Source organism: Trachypithecus francoisi, unplaced genomic scaffold (genome assembly GCF_009764315.1).
Source record: "Trachypithecus francoisi isolate TF-2019V2 unplaced genomic scaffold, Tfra_2.0 Lachesis_group12, whole genome shotgun sequence".
Classification (NCBI taxonomy): Eukaryota; Metazoa; Chordata; class Mammalia; order Primates; family Cercopithecidae; genus Trachypithecus; species Trachypithecus francoisi.
The window spans coordinates 101,905,433-101,925,602 of NW_022681457.1; the positions used below are offsets into that span (position 1 = coordinate 101,905,433).

At 45.7% G+C, this 20,170-nt stretch overlaps 2 protein-coding genes across 4 annotated transcripts in view; one reads left to right on the top strand and one right to left on the bottom strand.

The window, feature by feature from the left end:
• The window catches only part of KDM1A (lysine demethylase 1A), a 67,559-nt gene extending 59,192 nt beyond the window's left edge, over window positions 1–8,367 (bottom strand). For both annotated transcript variants that reach the window (XM_033227897.1, XM_033227896.1), the window contains exon 1: window positions 7,863–8,367. In XM_033227897.1, coding sequence (XP_033083788.1) covers window positions 7,863–8,213 — 351 coding nt within the window. In that variant the 5' untranslated portion in view covers window positions 8,214–8,367. The remainder of the gene's footprint in view (window positions 1–7,862) is intronic.
• An 83-nt stretch (window positions 8,368–8,450) lies between these two features.
• On the top strand, window positions 8,451–18,723 carry TEX46 (testis expressed 46). 2 transcript variants are annotated; one of them, XM_033227899.1, is made up of 3 exons: window positions 8,451–8,593; window positions 15,524–15,686; window positions 18,356–18,723. In XM_033227899.1, exons 1-3 carry the CDS (start codon window positions 8,586–8,588, stop codon window positions 18,656–18,658), a joined length of 474 nt encoding a protein of 157 aa, XP_033083790.1. In that variant the 5' UTR covers window positions 8,451–8,585; the 3' UTR covers window positions 18,659–18,723. The 2 variants fall into 2 exon arrangements, with proteins under 2 accessions (XP_033083790.1, XP_033083789.1); XM_033227898.1 differs by lacking the exon at window positions 8,451–8,593 and adding an exon at window positions 8,603–8,843.
• The last annotated feature ends 1,447 nt before the right edge of the window (window positions 18,724–20,170 follow it).

Consider the following 20,170-nt stretch of genomic DNA (forward strand, 5'->3'; position numbering starts at 1 on the left):
TTTTCTCATAGACTGACAACTAAAATAAATGTTATAAATTTTAACTTCTTAATACTACTTAATAGTAGTGTGTTTTATTTTGGGATTTTTGCTTAAAATTTTATTTTGTAAAAAAGGCTTTCCTCCTTTAATAAAGCTTTTTTTTTTTTAGATAATTTTTAAATTGCCCAGAGCCAAGAAGTGACCATTTAAGCAAAGTTTTAAAACCATCTGAAAGAATCATACAAACTTTAATAAAAACTATTCCCCTGAGAAAATGGGTACTTTGAACCTAAAGGATTGGGAATCTCTCACCCCTAAGTAAAAACCCCAAAGACTTCAGAGGCTCTACAACTACTTACAACCACAGACATAAAGATGTCCCAACAGGCAGACTATGAGTGGGTAGAGTAATTATTCTTACTTTCACACTGATGACTCTCGAATTTAAATCTTTAGTCTCTTCCTTCTCCTCCCCACCCTTATTACAATGATTCATTTACTCCTCAATCTCCTTAAAGCATCAGTCTTTATAAAGAAATCTTTCTTGGGCTGGGCATGGTGGCTCACACCTGTAATCCTAGCACTTTGGGAGGTCGAGATGAGCAGATCAATTGATCTCAGGAATTCGAGACCAGCCTGGGCAACATAGCGAGACTCCATCTCTACAAAAATTAGCTGTGGGTGGTGGTGCACATCTGTAGTTCCAGCCGCTTGTGGGCGCTGAGGCAGGAGGACCACTTGAACCTGGAAGGTCAAGGCTGCAGTGAGCCATGATTGGGCCACTGCACTCCAGCCTGGGTGACAAAGTGAGACACTGTCTTTAAAAAAAAAAAAAAAAACCCACAAAGACCACAAAATTTTCTCCTTTCACACTGCATTCCTATATCAAAACATCTCATGTACCCCATAAATATATATAGCTACTACGTACCACAATAATTAAAAATTTAAAAAAAAACCTTTCTCCCTTTTATCTAGGGCACAACTGCCACGTTAATTTTCCCATTATGTGATTTTTTTTTTTTTTTTTTTTTTTTTTTTGAGACGGAGTCTCGCTCGTCGCCCAGGCTGGAGTGCTGTGGCCGGATCTCGGCTCACTGCAAGCTCCGCCTCCCGGGTTCACGCCATTCTCCTGCCTCAGCCTCCCGAGCAGCTGGGACTACAGGCGCCCACCACCTCGCCCGGCTAGTTTTTTGTATTTTTTAGTAGAGACGGGGTTTCACCGTGTTAGCCAGGATGGTCTCGATCTCCTGACCTCGTGATCCACCCGACTCGGCCTCCCAAAGTGCTGGGATTACAGGCTTGAGCCACCGCGCCCGGCCGTGATATTTTCTAATAGCTTAACAGATGAACATCAAATTTTTCAAACCAGCATAAACTCTCTGGCCTTGACTATTCACACTGCCTTTTTTATTTTTATTTTTATTTTTTTAAGACAGGGTCTCGGCCGGGCGCGGTGGCTCAAGCCTGTAATCCCAGCACTTTGGGAGGCCGAGACGGGCGGATCACGAGGTCAGGAGATTGAGACCATCCTGGCTAACACGGCGAAACCCCGTCTCTACTAAAAATACAAAAAATTAGCCGGGCAAGGTGGCGGGCGCCTGTGGTCCCAGCTACTCAGGAGGCTGAGGCGGGAGAATGGCGCGAACCCGGGAGGCGGAGGTTCCAGTGAGCTGAGATCCGGCCACTGCACTCCAGCCTGGGCGACAGAGCAAGACTCCGTCTCAAAAAAAAAAAAAAAAAAAAAAAAAAAAAGACAGGTCTCACTATCACAAAGGCTGGAAAGCAGTGGCATGATCTCAGCTCACTGCAATCTCCGCCTCCCAGGCTCAAGTGATTCTCCTGCCTCAGCCTCCTGAGTAGCTAGGACTACAGGCGCATGCCACCACACCTGGCTAATTTTTGTAATTTTGTATAAACAGAGTTTCACCATGTTGCCAAGGCTGGTATCAAACTCCTGGGCTCAATCGATCTGCCCACCTTGCCCTCCTAAAGTGCTGGGATTACAGGCATGAACCACCATGACTGGCCTGAATTCAAATTTAATTCTAATCACTAACACACTAGTGAAAAAGTCCTCAAGGCTGTTCTACCAACCTCTAAGCTTCCTAAAGCTACTTCCATCTTTTTCTGTTAATCCAACACCATATACTCAAGGTCCACCTCCTCTGAAGATTATTTCTTAATTATTCTAAATTTTAAAACTATATCTGCCAGGCGCAGTGGCTCATGCCTGTAATCCCAGCACTTTGGGAGGCCAAGGCAGGTGAATCACCTGAAGTCAGGAGTTCTAGACCAGCCTGGCCAACAAAGTGAAACCCCCGTTTCTGCTGAAAATACAAAAATTATGGTGGCAGGCACCTGTAATTCCAGCTACTCTGGGGGCCCAGGCAGGAGAATCGCTTGAACCCAGAAGGCGGAGGTTGCAGTGAGCCGAGATCACACCATTGCACTCCGGCCTGGGCGAAAAGAGTGAGACTTCATCTCAAAAAAAAAAAAAAAATCTTTTATCTTCTCTGAAGTCTCACAGTACTTACGGTCTGCACTTCATAATGTAGTTCAGGGCTGTCTGATGAACTTTTTTGTCATAATGGAAACTTCTCTATCTGTGCTTCCAATTCTGTGGCTTCAACATGTGCTATACTGAGCACTTATAATGTAGCTAGTGTGACTGAAGAAACTATTTTTAATTTCAATTTAAACTTAATAGCCACATGTGGCTAAGGGCTACCATACTGGATAGCACGAAACTAATGCTCACTACAACCTGGACACAACTCTACAATCCCAACACTACTGGTCCCTTCAATCTATCTTGTTCCTAGACAATTCCTGTTTCTAATTAAATTCATTTGACCACTGTTCTCAACATTCAGTTGTCCACTCTGGATTCCCTGATGCTTCTCAAACCACTTCCTTTTCTCCACTGGTAGTACCTTAATTACTGGTCACCTACTAATTATATGCCAAACACCGCAATAAGCATTTTGTTGATATTATATCTAAACTTTACAAGGTAGGGCTTATTTACATGAGGAAAAAGAATCAGAGGAAGATAAAATACTTAAACTCCAAAAAGTCCACCCTTTTCCAGAACACTTTTCTAAATTCTGCCATTTCATGGCCTAGCTCAAGGCCACCATTCCTAAAGGAGTATGGTGTTCCTGAAGTTCCAGCCCAATTTATCAATTTCAAACCTTAAATATTCTGCCATAATTTTAGCATACACATACTCAAAAGTGAATTTATTCTGAAACTAATGAAACTGGAGCTTCAGGGGCACTCAATTACATGAACTCCTTCCAATACCCTAAACATAATTTTAATTATGTAATGATATAATTCTGTTAAAGCACAGTCCCCAAAACTGGATAAGCTCCCAAGTCATGAAATATATACACTTTTTTCCTTGCATACACTGAAGAACTACTGAAGCACAGCCTGTCTATACTGGCCTCAGCTTGCTTTTCATTCCTTAAATGGATATACTATCCTCTAAAGTCTGTTTCCTCTGGATCCCAAGACCAGCTAGTTGCTAAGCTTCCTAGCTGCTGTCCCAAACAAACACATAACTAATTTTTTTTTCTGAAAGTTTAAGAGCTAATTACAATGGGGGATACAAAACAGGATAAGTAAGATGAGTTAAAATATACACAGGAGAATTACAAAGAAAAAAATCTTGGTTGGGTGAGGTGGCTCATGCCTGTAATCTCAGCCCTTTGGGAGCCTGAGGCAGGAGAAATGACTGAGCCCAGAAGTTCGAGACCAGCTGGGGCAACATAGAGAGAAGCCATTTCTACAAAAAGTAAAAAATTAGCCAGGCGTGGTTGTGCACAACTGTAGTCCCAGCTACTCAGTAGGCTGAGGTAAGAGGATCACTTGAGCCTGGGAGGTTGAGGCTGCAGTGAGCTATGATTGCGCGACTGTACTCCAGCATGGATGACAGAGGGAGACCCTGTCTCCAAAAAATTAATCAGTTAGCTAAGAAAATAAATCTTTCTTAAGGAGATAGCTTAAAACAGTAAAATCTTACAGTGTGCCCCAAACTTATCAATCTGCAGATTCAACACAGTCACAACCAGAATCCCAGCAGCCCTTTTTGCAGAAACTGACAAGCTCATCCTAAAATTCATATGGAAATGCAAAGGATCCAGAACAGCCAAAATAATCTTGCAAAAGAACAAAGTTGAGGAACACTTCCTAATTTCAAAATTTATTATGAAACTAAAGTAATCAGGATAGTGTGGTACTGGAATGGATGGAAATATGTAATAGATCAATGGAATAGAGTTGAGAGTCCAGAGATAAACTCTTACATTTATCATCAATCAGCGAGGGCGCTAACTATATGTTGAAGGACAAAACAGTCTTCAAAAAACTGTGCTGGGACAAGCTGCAAAATAATGAAGCTGAACCTCTACCTCACACCATATACAAAAATTAACTGAGATAAGATTTTCATCAACATAAATCAAGAGCTAAAACTATAAAACTCTTAGAAGAAAACACAGGAGTAAATCCTCACGACATTGGATAAGGCAATGGTTTATTAGATGTAACACCAGAAGTAAAGGGAACAAAAGAAAAAATAAATTGGGTCTCATCAAAATCAAAAATTTCTCTAACCAGAATATATATGTAAAGAACTCTTAGTAGAAAATGATGAAGACAACTCAATTTTAAAAATGAGCCAAGGATTTGAACAGTCATTTCAACACAAATATTAAAATGGCCAATAAACACATGAAAAGATGCCCAACATCATTAGTCATTAGGGAAATGCATATCAAAACCACAATGAGATACCACTTTACCCCCACTAGGATGGTTATAGTAAAAGACAAACAATATTAAATGTCAAGAACTATATGGAGGCTGGGCGAGGTGGCTCCGCCTGTAATCCCAGCACTTTGGGAGGCCGATGTGGGTGGATTGCTTGAGGTCAGGAGTTCAAGACCATCCTGGCCAACATGGTGAAATCCCTTCTCTACTAAAAATACAAACATTGGCCAGGGGTGGTGGCAGGCGCCTGTAATCCCAGTTACTTGGCTGGCTAAGGCAGGAGAATCGCTTGAACCCAGGAGGAGGCTGTAGTAAGCCGAGATCATACCACTGCACTCCAGCCTGGGTGACAGAGAGCGATTGTCTCAGAAAAAAAAAAAAAAAGAAAAAAAAAAGGCCATGCGCAGTGGCTCAGGCCTGTAATCCCAGCACTTTGGGAGGCTGAGGTGGGCAGATCACCTGAGGTCAGGAGTTTGAGACCAGCCTGACCAACATGGAGAAACCCCGCCTCTACTAAAAATACAATACAAAATTAGCTGGGCGTGGTGGCACATGCCTGCAATCCCAGCTACTTGGGAGGCTGAGGCAGGAGAATCGCTTGAACCTCGGAGGCGGAGGTTGCAGTGAGCCCAGGTCGCGCCACTGCACTCCAGACTGGGCAACAAGAGTGAAACTCCATCTCAAAATATTAAAAAAAAAAAAAAAAAAAGAACATTGGAGAAACTGGAACCCTCATATATTTAATAATGGGCATGTAAAATGGTGCAGCTGCTATGGGAAACTGGTTGTACCTCAAAAGTTAAACCTAGAATTAACATAAAACTCAGCAATTCTACTCCTGGGCCCACACCCAAGAGAACTGAAAACATATTCATACAACAAACTGTATATTAATGTTCATAGCAGCATTATGCAAAATAGCCAAGACATGGAAACAAACCCGAGTGTTCATCCAATGATGAATGGATAAACAAAATTTGGTATATCCATACAGTGGAATATTACTCAGCCATAAAGAGTTATCAAGTACTGAATGGAAGCACTACAACGTGAATGAACCCTGAAAACATGCTAAAGCCAAATACAAAAGGCCACACATTGTAATATTTTATATAAAATGTCCAGAATAGACAAATCCATAGACAAAGAGTAGATTAGTGGATGCCAGGGACTGGGGGTAGGGAGGAATGGGGAGTGACTGGTAACGATACAGGTGTCCTTGGGGATGATGAAAAGGTTCTAAAATCACTTGTGGTGTTGGCTGTACAATCTTGTAAATACGCTAAAAACCACTGAATCATACATTTTAAAATGGTGAATATTATTATACATGCATTATCCCAATAAGCCTGCTTTTTGTTTGTTTTTAGACAGAGTTTCGCTCTTGTTGCCCAGGCTGAAGTGCAGTGGCACGATCCAGGCTCACTGCAACCTCCACCTCCTGGATTCAAGCAATTCTCCTAACTCAGCCTCCTGAGTAGCTGGGATTACAGGCGTCCGCCACCACGTCTGGCTAATTTTTTGTATTTTTAGTAGAGTCGGGGATTTCATTACGTTGGACAGGATGGTCTCAAACTCCTGACCTCAGGTGATCCACCAACCTCAGCCTCCCAAAGTGCAGGGATTACAGGAGTGAGCCACTGTGCCCGGCCATTAAATCTGTTTTTAAAAACATCTTATACATGGCTTCTGGCCACCTGTCTATTGAAATCATAAAATAACACTCTTGACTTCTGTCCTTTATTTCATTTCTGAGGGCTGGTGTCACCAACCTCTGTGCTTTTCTAACCCATGCTTTGGTTAAAAGCTCCAGAAAGTCTTGCCTCCAAAACGATCTTTTACCCAGCACTGGTTATACTTCAGAGAGTTGGCTCAAGTAGGGAGATAAATATGAGGGCTCTCAGACTGGGTAATACTCATCTCAAGAAGCTCCCCATACACACTGACTTGGTATTCACACTTAAAGATTATGTAGACAATTTTTTCAAGCATAAATTATATAATTTGCAAACTTTTATTTAAATGTTGATTATACGCACATATATATCCAGGTTGTTTTTTCCAACTAGACCATTAAATCTCCAGAAAAGGCCCAAGTCTAAAGTCTGCGCCCTAATATTGCCCCAGTGCCCTGCACACAGTGTCCCATGTGGTCCTTTGTTTCAAGGGCTGATGATACCCTTTAACAACATGAATGTGGGAATTATATTCCAGTTCCATCACTTATTTAGCTTTATGACTTCAGGCAAGTTGCTTAAATTGTGTGCCTCAGTTCACTCATTCCTAAAATAGGGCTAGCAATACCTGCATTGGTATTCAGCAAAAAAAAAAAAAAAAAAAAAAAGGTAATGTTGGTGACACGCTGAATACGGCATCTAGGACACAGAGATTTGAGGCAGTCTCTGTATATACTGTTCGGAGTCAAATCTTCTCCTTCCCATATATTTGTATTTTGACTGTTATTTGTTCTTTCAACCAGCAGCTTCCTCGTCTGCAAAATTCTACGCCAAAAGATCGCGGAGAGGATTTTAAAAAAGAAGAAAAACAAACAAAAAAGACTAGAACTCCTACCACACAGCAGGGTTTTGCTCAAACAAAAACAGAAACAAAAACGACCCTTTCTTTTCCATCTCCCCAGCTAAGGCGATTTCTTTAGCATCAACCTACAGCCTCCTAGTGCACCCAGCTGAAACGCCATCAATATCGCCGAACAGCTTCCAGACCTATCTGTGGACAGTGAACCAGTGAGGTCTCCAAGAACGCCAACCGTAACCCCACATCAGGGAGCCATCTTCCAGTCAAGAAAATGAAAAGGTGTGCAAGAAAGACCTAAGGAATAAAATACCCCTCCCAGCAATCATCGATGACCCTTCCCACGTCGCTCGGGACCCAGCACAAAGACCGCAGTCAACACCAGCAAAGACTTTTCCTTTCTCAACCCACCCGTCCAGCTAGAGGGGACGTGGCGTGGGCAGCGATACAGGGGGAGGTCTGAGTGGTCGCAGGGCCCAAGACCGGGCGGCGGTGGGGGAGGGCAGAGCAGCCTCGGGGAAGCTCGGCACCCGGCGGTGTCGTTTAAGGGAGGGGTCCACCCTTACCTTCGCCCGCTTGCGCCGGCTGGTCCGACGCCCCTCCGGAGTCTCTGCTATTCCAGTTTCCATGGGGGTCGCAGACCCAGGCACGACGGTAGGCCCGGCCTGAGGCCCTGCGGACCCCGGCGGTTCGGCCAGGCCCCCGGGGGGCGAGGCCCGCGGAGGCTCTTTCTTGCGAGGTGTGCGCTCCCCGGCCGCCCCCGGCCCGACCTCGGCTGGGCCCGAGAGGCCCGCGGGTTGCGCGGCCACCTCAGACCCATTCTCAGAGCCGCCCGCTGTCCCGGGGCCAGCCTCCGTCCCGGCTGCCGCCGCTGCAGCCGCCGCCGCCGCGGCTGCCGCCTTCTTCCCAGACAACATCTCGGGCCGCCGGGCCGCCGACGGCCGTAGGGGCCGCTCGGTCTGTCGCTCCGTGGGTCCGAACCGCCTCGCCTCGCCTCGCTTCACGCTGCCCGCGCGCCGCCAACCGCCGTCGCGTACGCACGCGCTAAGCGCGCTCCCGCAGCGCGGGGACAAAAAGGGCCGGAGACGCCCACGAGCCCCGCCCCTCCCCCGCAGCCATAGAGTGGCGTTCTCGCGGCTAGAGCGGCGCCGCAGCAGAGAACGTGTAGCTTGCCTAGAGCGTCTCCCCGGTGTTTGGAATGGGACCTGGCACTGTCCGTGGTCTTAGGGCTTCTGGGCCAGACTAAACCTCCGAAGGTGACCATTTCCTCCAGGGACTTGACGGTTTGCATGCGTTCGTTCGTTCATTCACTCACCCAATTATTCGTCAGTTCTACCAGTATTTATTAATGCTTGCCTACTACGTAACAAGGGTTACATTATGAAGTTCTAGCTTTCAAAGAACTTACAGTCTAATGGGGAAAAACACTGAAATATGTTGGTAGAGCGTCTTTCTCATTCATAATTGCTCTGCTTGGACTGGGCAAAAAACTTGGAGAGCACAGCTGTTTCGATGGTAGTAAAATGGAGACAAGTTAGGAAATCCAGGTTTGAGTCCAGACAGAATTGTTCTTGTCTCCAGGCCTTTGTTCATGCTTTTCCTTCTGTCTGGACCCCAACCCCATTCGCACCCCATGTCTTGCGCTTCTCCCATCCCCCATGTCCCTCATCCCCCATGTCCCCCATCCCCATCGGCATAACACCTCTTTCTATTCCAGGTTAATTCTTTCTAATAATGATAGTAGTGGTTTATTCTTTTAATTTTTCAAGGAATCCCGTGCTAACCCAAAACTGGAACAGGTCTTGTCTACTTTTAGCATGTTTGTACTTATTACACAAACAATTGTCTTTTTAGTAGTCTGTCTCTTCAAAGTGAAATTGTCAAAAAATTATTCCGTTTACATGATGTTCAAGAACTGGTAAAATTAATCTCTAGTTAATAGATTCCAATCAGCCCTTGCCTGCGATGGGGGTCGAGGTTTGACTGCAAAAGAACAAGAAAGAACTTGCTGGGGGTGATGGAAATGTTTTATATCCTGATTGGGATGATGGTTACAGAGGTGTATGTATTTGTCAAAACTCTATGAACTATCCACGTAAAATAGGTATATTTTATGTAACTGTACTTAAGTAGTTTTTCTAAAAAACTAGGCAAACCCAGACAAAAAGGCAATCAAATGTAGAAAGGAAAAGAGTAAAAGCTATATAAGAAAGAAAATGGGCCGGGCGCGGTGGCTCAAGCCTGTAATCCCAGCACTTGGGAGGCCGAGACGGGCGGATCACGAGGTCAGGAGATCGAGACCATCCTGGCTACACGGTGAAACCCGTCTCTACTAAAATATACAAAAAATTAGCCGGGCGAGATGGCGGGCGCCTGTAGTCCCAGCTACTCGGGAGGCTGAGGCGAGAGAATGGCGTAAACCCGGGAGGCGGAGCTTGCAGTGAGCTGAGATCCCGCCACGGCACTCCAGCCTGGGCGACAGAGCGAGACTCCGTCTCAAAAAAAAAAAAAAAAAAAGAAAGAAAATGTATCCGAGTGGGGTGGCATGCACTTGTAGTACCAGCTGCTTGGGAGACTGAGGTGGGAGAATCACTTGAGCCTAGGAGTTCAAGTCCAGCCTGAACAACATAGTGAGACTGTGTCTCTAAAAAAAAAAGAAAAAAAAAAGAAAATATAATCATAGTACAACATATGGCTCAGCTGTGAACTGTATTAATATGACCATAAAAACATAAGCAGTGAATATTGTTTTATTTTTTCTTTTCTTTTGTTTCTTTTGTTTCTTTCTTTCTTTTCTTTTCTTTTTTTTTTTTTTTTTGAGACAGTCTTGCTCTGTTGCCCAGGCTGGAGTGCAGGGGTGCAATCTTAGCTCAATGCAACCTCTGCCTCCCGAGTTCAAGCGATTTTCCTGCCTCAGCCTCCCCAGTAGCTGGGATTACAGGCGCTTGCCACCATGCCTGGCTAATTTTTGTATTTTTAGTAGAAACGGGGTTCCGCCATGTTGGCTAGGTAGGTCTCCAACTCCTGACCTCAAGTGATCCTCCCATCTCGGCCTCCCAAAGTGCAGGGATTATAGGTGTGAGGCACCGCACCCGGCCGAGCAGTGAATATTGTTTTAACCTAAGTGATAGAATTACATTAAGAGAATGGAGAAAAAAGAAAGTTTGTGGAGAGAAAGATGAGAAGGTTTTAAGGATTTAGGGAAGTAGGGAGGTTGTTGGGGGTGGTGCTGCTTGGGAGCTAAATTATCTTTCACCGTAAAAATATAATACATAATGTTGGCCGGGCGCGGTGGCTCATGCCTGTAATCCCAGCACTTTGGGAGACCGAGGCGGGCAGATCACGAGGTCAGGAGATCGAGACCATCTTGGCTAACACGGTGAAACCCCGTCTCTACTAAAAGTACAAAAAAATTAGCCGAGCGAGGTGGCGGGCGCCTGTAGTCCCAGCTACTCAGAGGCCGAGGCAGGAGAATGGCATGAACCTGGGAGGCGGAGCTTGCAGTGAGCCGAGATCGAGTCACTGCACTCCAGCCTGGGCGACAGAGCGAGACTCCGTCTAAAAAAAAAAATAGGCCGGGCGCTGTGGCTCAAGCCTGTAATCCCAGCACTTTGGGAGGCCGAGACGGGCGGATCACGAGGTTTGGAGATCGAGACCATCCTGGCTAACACAGTGAAACCCCGTCTCTACTAAAAAATACAAAAAACTAGCCGGGCGACGTGGCGGGCGCCTGTAGTCCCAGCTACTCGGGAGGCTGAGGCAGGAGAATGGTGTAAACCCAGGAGGCGGAGCTTGCAGTGAGCTGAGACCCGGCCACTGCACTCCAGCCTGGGCGGCAGAGCGAGACTCCGTCTCAAAAAAATAAATAAATAAAATAAAATTAAAAAAATATATAAAATACATAATGTTAAATTGAGAAATCAAAAAATAACAATATAAGCATACTATTTAAAATATCAAGGTAAATACCGAAGAAATAGCTAAAAAAGTTGGAGTTGGTTGTCTCTAAGGCTTGGAACGTGATGGTGGGGAAGGGGCGAGGCAGTGGATTGGAGCTTGTTTTAAATCCTGTAGTTCTAGCTGACTTGTTTGCACATTTAATAGTTTAATAAAACTTAAAATTAGATTTTAAAAACATGCATACCCTTTGACCAAGTAACTCCACTTTCAGGAAAGCATTCTAGGGAACCATTTCTTTTTTTTTTTTTTTTTTGAGACAGAGTCTCGCTCTGTCGCCCAGGCTGGAGTGCTGTGGCCGGATCTCAGCTCACTGCAAGCTCCGCCTCCCGGGTTCACGCCATTCTCCTGCCTCAGCCTCCCGGGTAGCTGGGACTACAGGCGCCGCCACGTCGCCCGGCTAGTTTTTTGTAGTTTTAGTAGAGACGGGGTTTCACCGTGTTAGCCAGGATGGTCTCGATCTCCTGACCTCGTGATCCGCCCGTCTCGGCCTCCCAAAGTGCTGGGATTACAGGCTTGAGCCACCGCGCCCGGCAGAACCATTTCAGTATGTGTACAGATTTAACTTCAACACTGTTTATCTCAGTTTATATGTAATAACAATAAAGGAGAACTAACCTAAAAACCCAACAGAGGCCGGGCACAGTGGCTTGCATCTGTAATCCCAGCACTTTGGGAAGCAGAGGTGGAAGGATTGCTTGAGCCAGGGAGTTTAAGGCTACAGTGAGCTATGGTCACGCCACTGCACTCCAGCCTGGGCTGGGACAGAGCAAGACCCTGTCTCTAAAACAATAAAAATTAAAAAAAAAAAAAAAAAGGCCCCAACAAGTGGTAACCAATTTAATACAATTAAACACCACATAACAACGTTTCCATCAACAACAGACTGCATATACAGTAGTGGTCCCATAAAATTATATAACACATTTTTACCATACCTTTTCTACCTTTTCTGTGTTCAGATAGAATTACCTACAGTTTTCAGTACAGTAACATGCCATACAGGTTTGTAGCCTATTAACAATAGACTGTACCATATGGTATGTAGTAGACTATACCATTTAGGTTTATGTTAAGTATGCTCTATGATGTTCACACAGCAATGAAATTGCCTAATGGCGCTTTTCTCAGAATGTATCCCATCGTTCAGCAAGGCATGGTTCTAACAAGGCATGATTCTTTTTTTTTTTTTTTTTTTTTTTGAGACGGAGTCTCGCTCTGCCGCCCAGGCTGGAGTGCAGTGGCCGGATCTCGGCTCACTGCAAGCTCCGCCTCCCGGGTTCACGCCATTCTCCTGCCTCAGCCTCCCGAGTAGCTGGGACTACAGGCGCCCGCCACGTCGCCCCGCTAGTTTTTTGTATTTTTAGTAGAGACGGGGTTTCACCATGTTAGGCAGGATGGTCTCGATCTCCTGACCTCGTGATCCGCCCGTCTCGGCCTCCCAACAAGGCATGATTCTATATTGGAATATCACAGTCACTAAAACTGATATTTTTACATAAAGAATTCCTGGCCAGCCGGGCGCGGTGGCTCATGCCTGTAATCCCAGCACTTTGGGAGGCTGAGACAGGCGGATCACGAGGTCAGGAGATCGAGACCACCCTGGCTAACACGGTGAAACCCCACTCTATTAAAAATACAAAAATTAGCCAGGCGCGGTGGCAGGCGCCTGTAGTCTCCACCACTTGGGAGGCTGAGGCAGGAGAATGGCGTGAACCCGGAAGGTGGAGCTTGCAGTGAGTGGAGATCGCACCACTGCACTCCAGCCTGGGCGACAGAGCAAGACTCCTTCTCAAAAAAAAAAAAAAGAATTCCTGGCCGAGTGCAGTGGCTCATGCCTGTAATCCCAGCACTTTGGGAGGCCGAGGTGGGTGGATCACCTGAGTTCAGGAATTTGAGACCAGCCTGGCCAACATGGTGAAACCCTGTCTCTACTAAAAATACAAAAATTAGCCGGATGTGGTGGCACTTACCCGTTTTTTCCCAGAAATAACTAATTCATTTCAGATGTTTTTATTGTGATAAAATACACATAACAGGCCGGGCGCGGTGGCTCAAGCCTGTAATCCCAGCACTTTGGGAGGCCGAGACGGGCGGATCACGAGGTCAGGAGATCGAGACCATCCTGGCTAACACAGTGAAACCCCGTCTCTACTAAAAATACAAAAACTAGCCGGGCGAGGTGGCGGGCGCCTGTAGTCCCAGCTACTCGGGAGGCTGAGGCAGGAGAATGGCGTAAACCCGGGAGGCGGAGCTTGCAGTGAGCTGAGATCCGGCCACTGCACTCCAGTCCGGGCGACAGAGCGAGACTCCGCTTCAAAAAAAAAAAAAAAAAAAAAAAAAACACATAACATAAAATTTACAATCCTAACCATTTTGAGTATACTGTTTAGTAGTGTTAGATGCATTCACATTGTTGCATAAACAATCTCCAAAACTCTTTTCATCCTGCAAAACTCTGTGCACATTAAACAATGACTACATTTGCCCCTCCTTCCAGCCCCTGACAGCCACCATTCTACTCTTTGCCTCTATGAATTTGACTCCTGTAGATAGCTCATATAAGTAGAATCATATGGTATTTGGTTTTTTTTGTGACTATTTCACTTAGCTTAATGTCCTCAAGGTTCATCTATGTTGTAACAGGTTAGAATTTCCTTCCTTTTAAAGGCTGGTAATATTGTGCATATATAACATTTTATTATCCATTCATCTATGGATGGACACTTTTGTTGCTTCCACATTTTGGCTATTGTGAATAATTCTGCTGTGAACGTTGGTATACAAATATCTCTTCAAGACTCTGCTTTCAATTCTTTGGGAATATCCAAAATGGAATTACTGTAGCAATGTATGCTTTCTTTTTTTTTTTTTTTTTTGAGAAGGAGTCTTACTGTGGTTGCCCAGGCTGGAGTGCAGTGGCGCGATCTCAGCTTACTGCAACCTCCACCTGCCGGGTTCCAGCAATTCTCCTGCCTCACCCTCCCAAGTAGCTGAGATGACAGGTGCCCGCAACCACACCTGGCTAATTTTTGTATTTTTGGTAGAGACAGGGTTTCACCGTGTTGGCCAGGCTGGTCTCAGGTGATCTACCTGCCTCGGCCTCCCAAAGTGCTGGGACTACAGGTGTAAGCCACCACACCCGGCTAGCATTTTTTAAAAGCTAATGTCTCCACTGGGCACGGGGACTCACACCTGTAATCCCAGCACTTTGGGAGGCCGAGGTGGGCGGATCATTTGAGGTCAGAAGTTCGAGACCAGCCTGACCAACATGACGAAACCCTGTCTCTACTAAAAATACAAAAATTAGGTGGGTATGGTGGTACGTGCCTGTAATCCCAACTACTTGGGAGGCTGAGGCAGGAGAATCGCTTGAACCCAGGAGGCGGAGGTTGCAGGGAGCCAAGATGGCGCCATTGCACTCCAGCCTGGGCAACCGAGTGAGAGTCCGTCTCAAAAAAGAAAATAAGTAAATAAAATAAAATAATAAAAGTTAATGTCTCCAGGTGGGAGAATTGCTTGAGGCTAGGAGTTTAAGACCAGCCTGGGCAATATAGCAAGACCTTGTCTCTAAAAAACAAAAATTTTTTTTTTAATTAGCTGGGCATAGTGGCACATGCCTGAAGTCTTAGCTGCTCGGGAGGCTGAGGCAGAAGGATCACTTGAGCCCAGGAGTTGGAGGCTTCAGTGAGCCATGATCACACCACTGCACTCCAACCTGGGCCACACAGTGAGACCTTGTCTCAAAAATAAAATAAAATAATAATAAATAAAAAGTTAATGTCTAACTGTACAGAGTCCAAAACCTTATCAATATTACATATTATATTAAACAAAGTTACCTTTCGCTAAAGTATCAGGTGACCAATAGATGGGCTAGTATAACTGTAAAAGCCTTTACGTCCAAGTTTGAATAGCTTTTCTTTGCCCCGTGATGGTAGGGGCTCTGTATTGGCCATTTTTTTTGCTAGTTGCGAGGCCCAGAAGTACTGGTGAATGAATGAGGAGGCCTACATCACCTGGCTGTTGTGAGGACATCATGAGATAATGCTTGCAAACTGCCTGTCAAAGAGTCTGGCACATAGTGGTGGCTTCAGACATAGGAGGGGTTATTATTATTGTTATGCGGCAGCTGGGTGGGGGGAGGGAGCTGGCTATGACTCAGAGGAGTGGGTGGCCATGACTCTTGTCATGGGGGGGCCTCAGGCAGGGTCCTGGGGCCTGTGTGCCTCCATGCCATAATGCTGGCAGAACTGATATTTCTCTTTAGGAGTCTCCATGGGATACTTGCCTCCGCGGGCACCGTAGGAGCAGTGGCAGCTTGGCTGATGAGCTATAAGCCAGCCTTGTTTGGGTTCCTATTCCTTCTGCTGTTGCTTAGCAACTGGCTGGTCAAGTGTGAACACAAGCTCACCCTCCCAGAGCCTCAGCAGGTGAGCAAGAGGGGGCTTGGCTTCAGCTCAGGGATAGGGGGTATTTGCAGCTAGATTAGGTGGTAGGGAACAGGGTAGGTGTCAAAATAATGGGGCAAGACTGAGGAATCCAAGACTCTGGTCTAAATCACCACTCTACAGCTTCCTCTTAGGTGGTGCTGGGTAAATCACTTCCCTCCACGAGGCGTCAGTTGCCTCACCTGAGCTGTTAATCAGGACCACCCCAGACTCTCCTATTTCATGTTTGATGTCAACATGCTTTGGCAAGAGTAACAACTACTTTAATGTGAAAAAAATCAAAAAAATGAAAATGGATGAACATAGATATATCTCTAAAATAGAATAATGAAGACAGCAGAAATGTACATAGATTATGACATCTTTCATTTAATGCTAAAAAAACATGTTAGGCTGGGCGCAGTGACTCACGCTTGTAATCCCAGCACTTTGGGAGACCAAGGCAGGTGGATCACTTGAAGTCAGGAGTTCAAGACCAGCCTGGCCAACATGGTAAAACACCATCTCTACTAAAAATACAAAAATTAGCTGGGTGTGGTGACACGCACCTGTAATACAAGCTACTCGGGAGGCTGAGGCAGGAGAATCACTTGAACCGAGGGGACGGAGGTTGCAGTGAGCTGAGATCATGCCACTGCACTCTAGCGTGGGCAACAGAGCAAGAGTCCATATAAAAACAAAAACAAAAGCAAAAAACCATGCAAAACAGCCTGGTGCAGTGGCTCACACCTATAATCCCTGCACTTTAGGATGCTGAGGCAGGTCAACAACCACTTGAGGCCAGGAGTTCAAGAATAGCATGGGCAACATGAAGAAACCCCATCTCTACAAAAAATACAAAAATGAACCAGGCATGGTGGTGCATGCCTGTAGTCTCAGCTACACAGGAGACTGAGGTGGGAGAATCACCCGAGCCTGAGAAGTTGAGACTGCAGTGAGCACGCCACTGTACTACAGCCTGGGTGACAGAGTAGTGAGACTCTGTCTCAAACAAAACAAAACAAAACAATAGCCTATCTTATTTATGGAGGCATATGGACAGTGAAAATATTTTCAGGCAGGCTGCCTCAACCTTGGCACTATTGACATTTTGGGCCTGATAATTCTTCATTGTGGGAGGCTCATCTGTCACCTGTGCATTGTTAGCTTAGCAGCAACCCTGACCCCTACCCATGAGATGCCAAGTAGCACACCCACCATTTCATAACAATCAAAAGTATTTCCAGATATTGCCAAATGTCCCCTGGGGAGGGCAGAATGCCTCCCATTGAGAACTACTTTATAAAGAAATGCATGGAAAAATAAATTTTAAATGCAGGATTACAGTTAAGGTGATGCTATTCAGGGAGGGAGGAGGATGCTGTAAGTGGGAGAGTCCACAGAACTTTAGTTATATTTATGATATTTTATTTCTTAAGTTGATATGGGAATATGAGTATTTTTTGTATTATTTACCTTTTTTGCATGTCTGATATGTTGAATTTTTTTCAGTTAACTATCTTATTTTATTTATGTATTTAGTTTTTTGGGACAGGGTCTCGCTCTGTGGCCCAGGCTGGATGCAGTGGCGCAACCATGGCTCACTGCAGCCTTGACCTCCCTGGGCTTAGGTGATCCTTCCACCTCAGTCTCCCAAGTAGCTGGGACTACATGTGTGCACAGGGCTAATTTTTTCTAGTTTTTGTGGAGATGGGATTTTACCATGTCTCCCAGGCTGGTTTCAATCTCCTGGGCTTAAGCAATCATCCTGCCTCGGCCTTCGAAGGTGCTGGGATTACAGCCATGAGCCACCACACCTGGCTTAATTTTTAAATATTTTTAAAGACCATTAGTTTGTAGCTGAATCCGAAAAGAAAAAAAATAAGTGTTATTAACCAGGGGAGGGAGAGATGAGGATCATGGAGATAAAAGCATGTCATGAGACCCCTGAGACTTCGCAGTTTGAGATCGTACTGAGCCTGACAAAATGCTGGAAAAACAAAGGCTTTGGAGATATATTTAGGCTAAGGGCTATATGTCCACTGCAACTGGCAGATTAGCGAGCCATCTCATGCATTCCTATGAACCAAACTCAAGTGGAGGACTCAGGAATTTGACGCTGTATGATGCTGAGAAAGTGACCTCCCAGCCAGGGCCTGGTGGCTCACACCTGTAATCCCAGCACTTTGGGAGGCCGAGGCAGGCAGATCACCTGAGGTCGGGAGTTCGAGACCAGCCTGGTCAACAGGGTGAAACCCTGTCTCTACTAATAATTACAAACACAAATACCAAAAATTTATACTAATACAAAAAGCTAGCTGGGTGTGGTGGCACGTGCCTGTAATCCCAGTTACTCCGGAGACTGAGGCAGGAGAATCATTTGAACCTGGGAGGTGGAGGTTGCAGTGAGCTGAGATCACACCAATGCACTCAAGCCTGGGCAACAAGAGTGAAATTCTGTCTCAAAAAAAGAAAAAAAAAAAGAAAGTGACTTCCTATTACTGGGTCCCAAGTCTCCACAAAATGAGGCAATGACGCTCCCCTTGCAGGCAGTTGTGAGAATCTATTAAGATAATGTTTGTAAACCACCTGGCACAGAGCAGGTGTTCAAGCAAGGAAGGGATTATCATTTTTAACCAACTTTCCCCTTTTCCTGGTCGTGGGGAGCTTAGAAGGAGGAAGAGAAACCAATGACTTCCGAAAATGACTCCAAGAACGACAAGGCCACGAACACAAAAGAAGTCAATAGAATGCATTCCTGCTTTGCCCTCCAGGACAAGATCTTCCAACGGCTTTTGTTCAGTGAAATGAAGCTGAAGGTCCTAGAAAATCAGATGTTCATCATATGGAATAAAATGAATCACCACAGGCGGTCAAGCAGACATGGGAATTTTCCCATGAAGAAACACAGAATGAGGAGGCATGAGTCCATTTGCCCCACCCTGTCTGACTGTACTTCCAGCTCCCCCAGCTAATGAGGCTGAGGCGGGCTGGCCTCTGCTGATGTTACCTTTTACCTCAGTAAAACCCAGTCAAAGCCATTGAATGTTCCTAGTAAGTCATAATGGAAGGTGCCTATGAGCCAGGAAGAGGATCAGAGGCTGAAAGATCGCCTCTGGAAAAGAAATCTGTACACACCAGGTCCACCAGGTAGCATGTAGTGACATGGCCTGACAGGGCTCTACAACTGTCCCTTTCTAGAGCCTTCTATTGCAGTTGGGTCTATCCAGGTTCCTCCCTGGCCCTGTGCTTGTTCACTCTGAGCCTCCCCACTCCTGCCCCAGCCCCTAGTCTCCCCTCTCATCCTGAACCCGGAGGCTGGAGCCAGCCCTGCCAAGCCTGGCTCTGACCATGTCCATTGTTCATTTTTTTGTTTTTTTTTTGAGACAGAGTTTCGCTCTTGTCACCCAGGCTGGAGTGCAGTGGCACCATCTCGGGTCACTACAACCTCCACCTCCCGGGTTCAAGTGATTCTCTAGCCTCATCCTTCCAAGTAGCTGGGACTACAGGCGCCCGCCACCATGCCCGGCTAATTTTTGTATTTTTAGTAGAGACAAGGTTTCACCATGTTGGCCAGGCTGGTCTCGAACTCCTGACCTCAGGTGATCCACCTGCTTTGGCCTCCCAAAGTGCTGGGATTACAGGCATGAGCCACCTTGCCCGGCTTAATTGCCCATTCTTGAACCAATGTCTTACCTTCATATTGACAGATTAAAGCCCACCTTCCCATGGTGTTCAGGCTCTCCATGACCTGACCCCTTCTCAGCCTTTTCCCCATCCATTACTCCTCTTCATATGCCTTAAACTCTGCATCAGAATATCAGAAACATCAGATATTTGTATGCTACCTTTGTGATATTTGCCATAACCAGGGCGCTCTGTCGCCCAGGCTGGAGTGCTGTGGCCGGATCTCGGCTCACTGCAAGCTCCGCCTCCCGGGTTCACGCCATTCTCCTGCCTCAGCCTCCCGAGCAGCTGGGACTACAGGCGCCCACCACCTCGCCGGCTAGTTTTTTGTATTTTTAGTAGAGACGGGGTTTCACCGTATTAGCCAGGATGGTCTCGATCTCCTGACCTCGTGATCCACCCGACTCGGCCTCCCAAAGTGCTGGGATTACAGGCTTGAGCCACCGCGCCCGGCCTGTTATCCCTTTAAGTTGACTATTTTTTCTTAAATGTATCTGTAAAGGAAAATAAGTAAATAAAAAAAAGAATTTCTGCATACATTAAAAAAATTCTTGGTTTAAGTAGAACACAACTGTAAAATTAAAGACATGAAGACAAAAACCATGTTACTGAGTTTCTTTCTTTTTTTTTTTTTGAGACAGAGTTTTTAGCTCTTGTCATCCAAGCTACAATGCAATGGTGCAATCTCAGCTCACTGCAACTTCCACCTCCAGGTTCAAGCGATTCTCACACCTCAGCCTCTGGAGTAGCTGGGATTTCTGGCACCCACCACCACGTCCAGCTAATTTTTGTATTTTTAG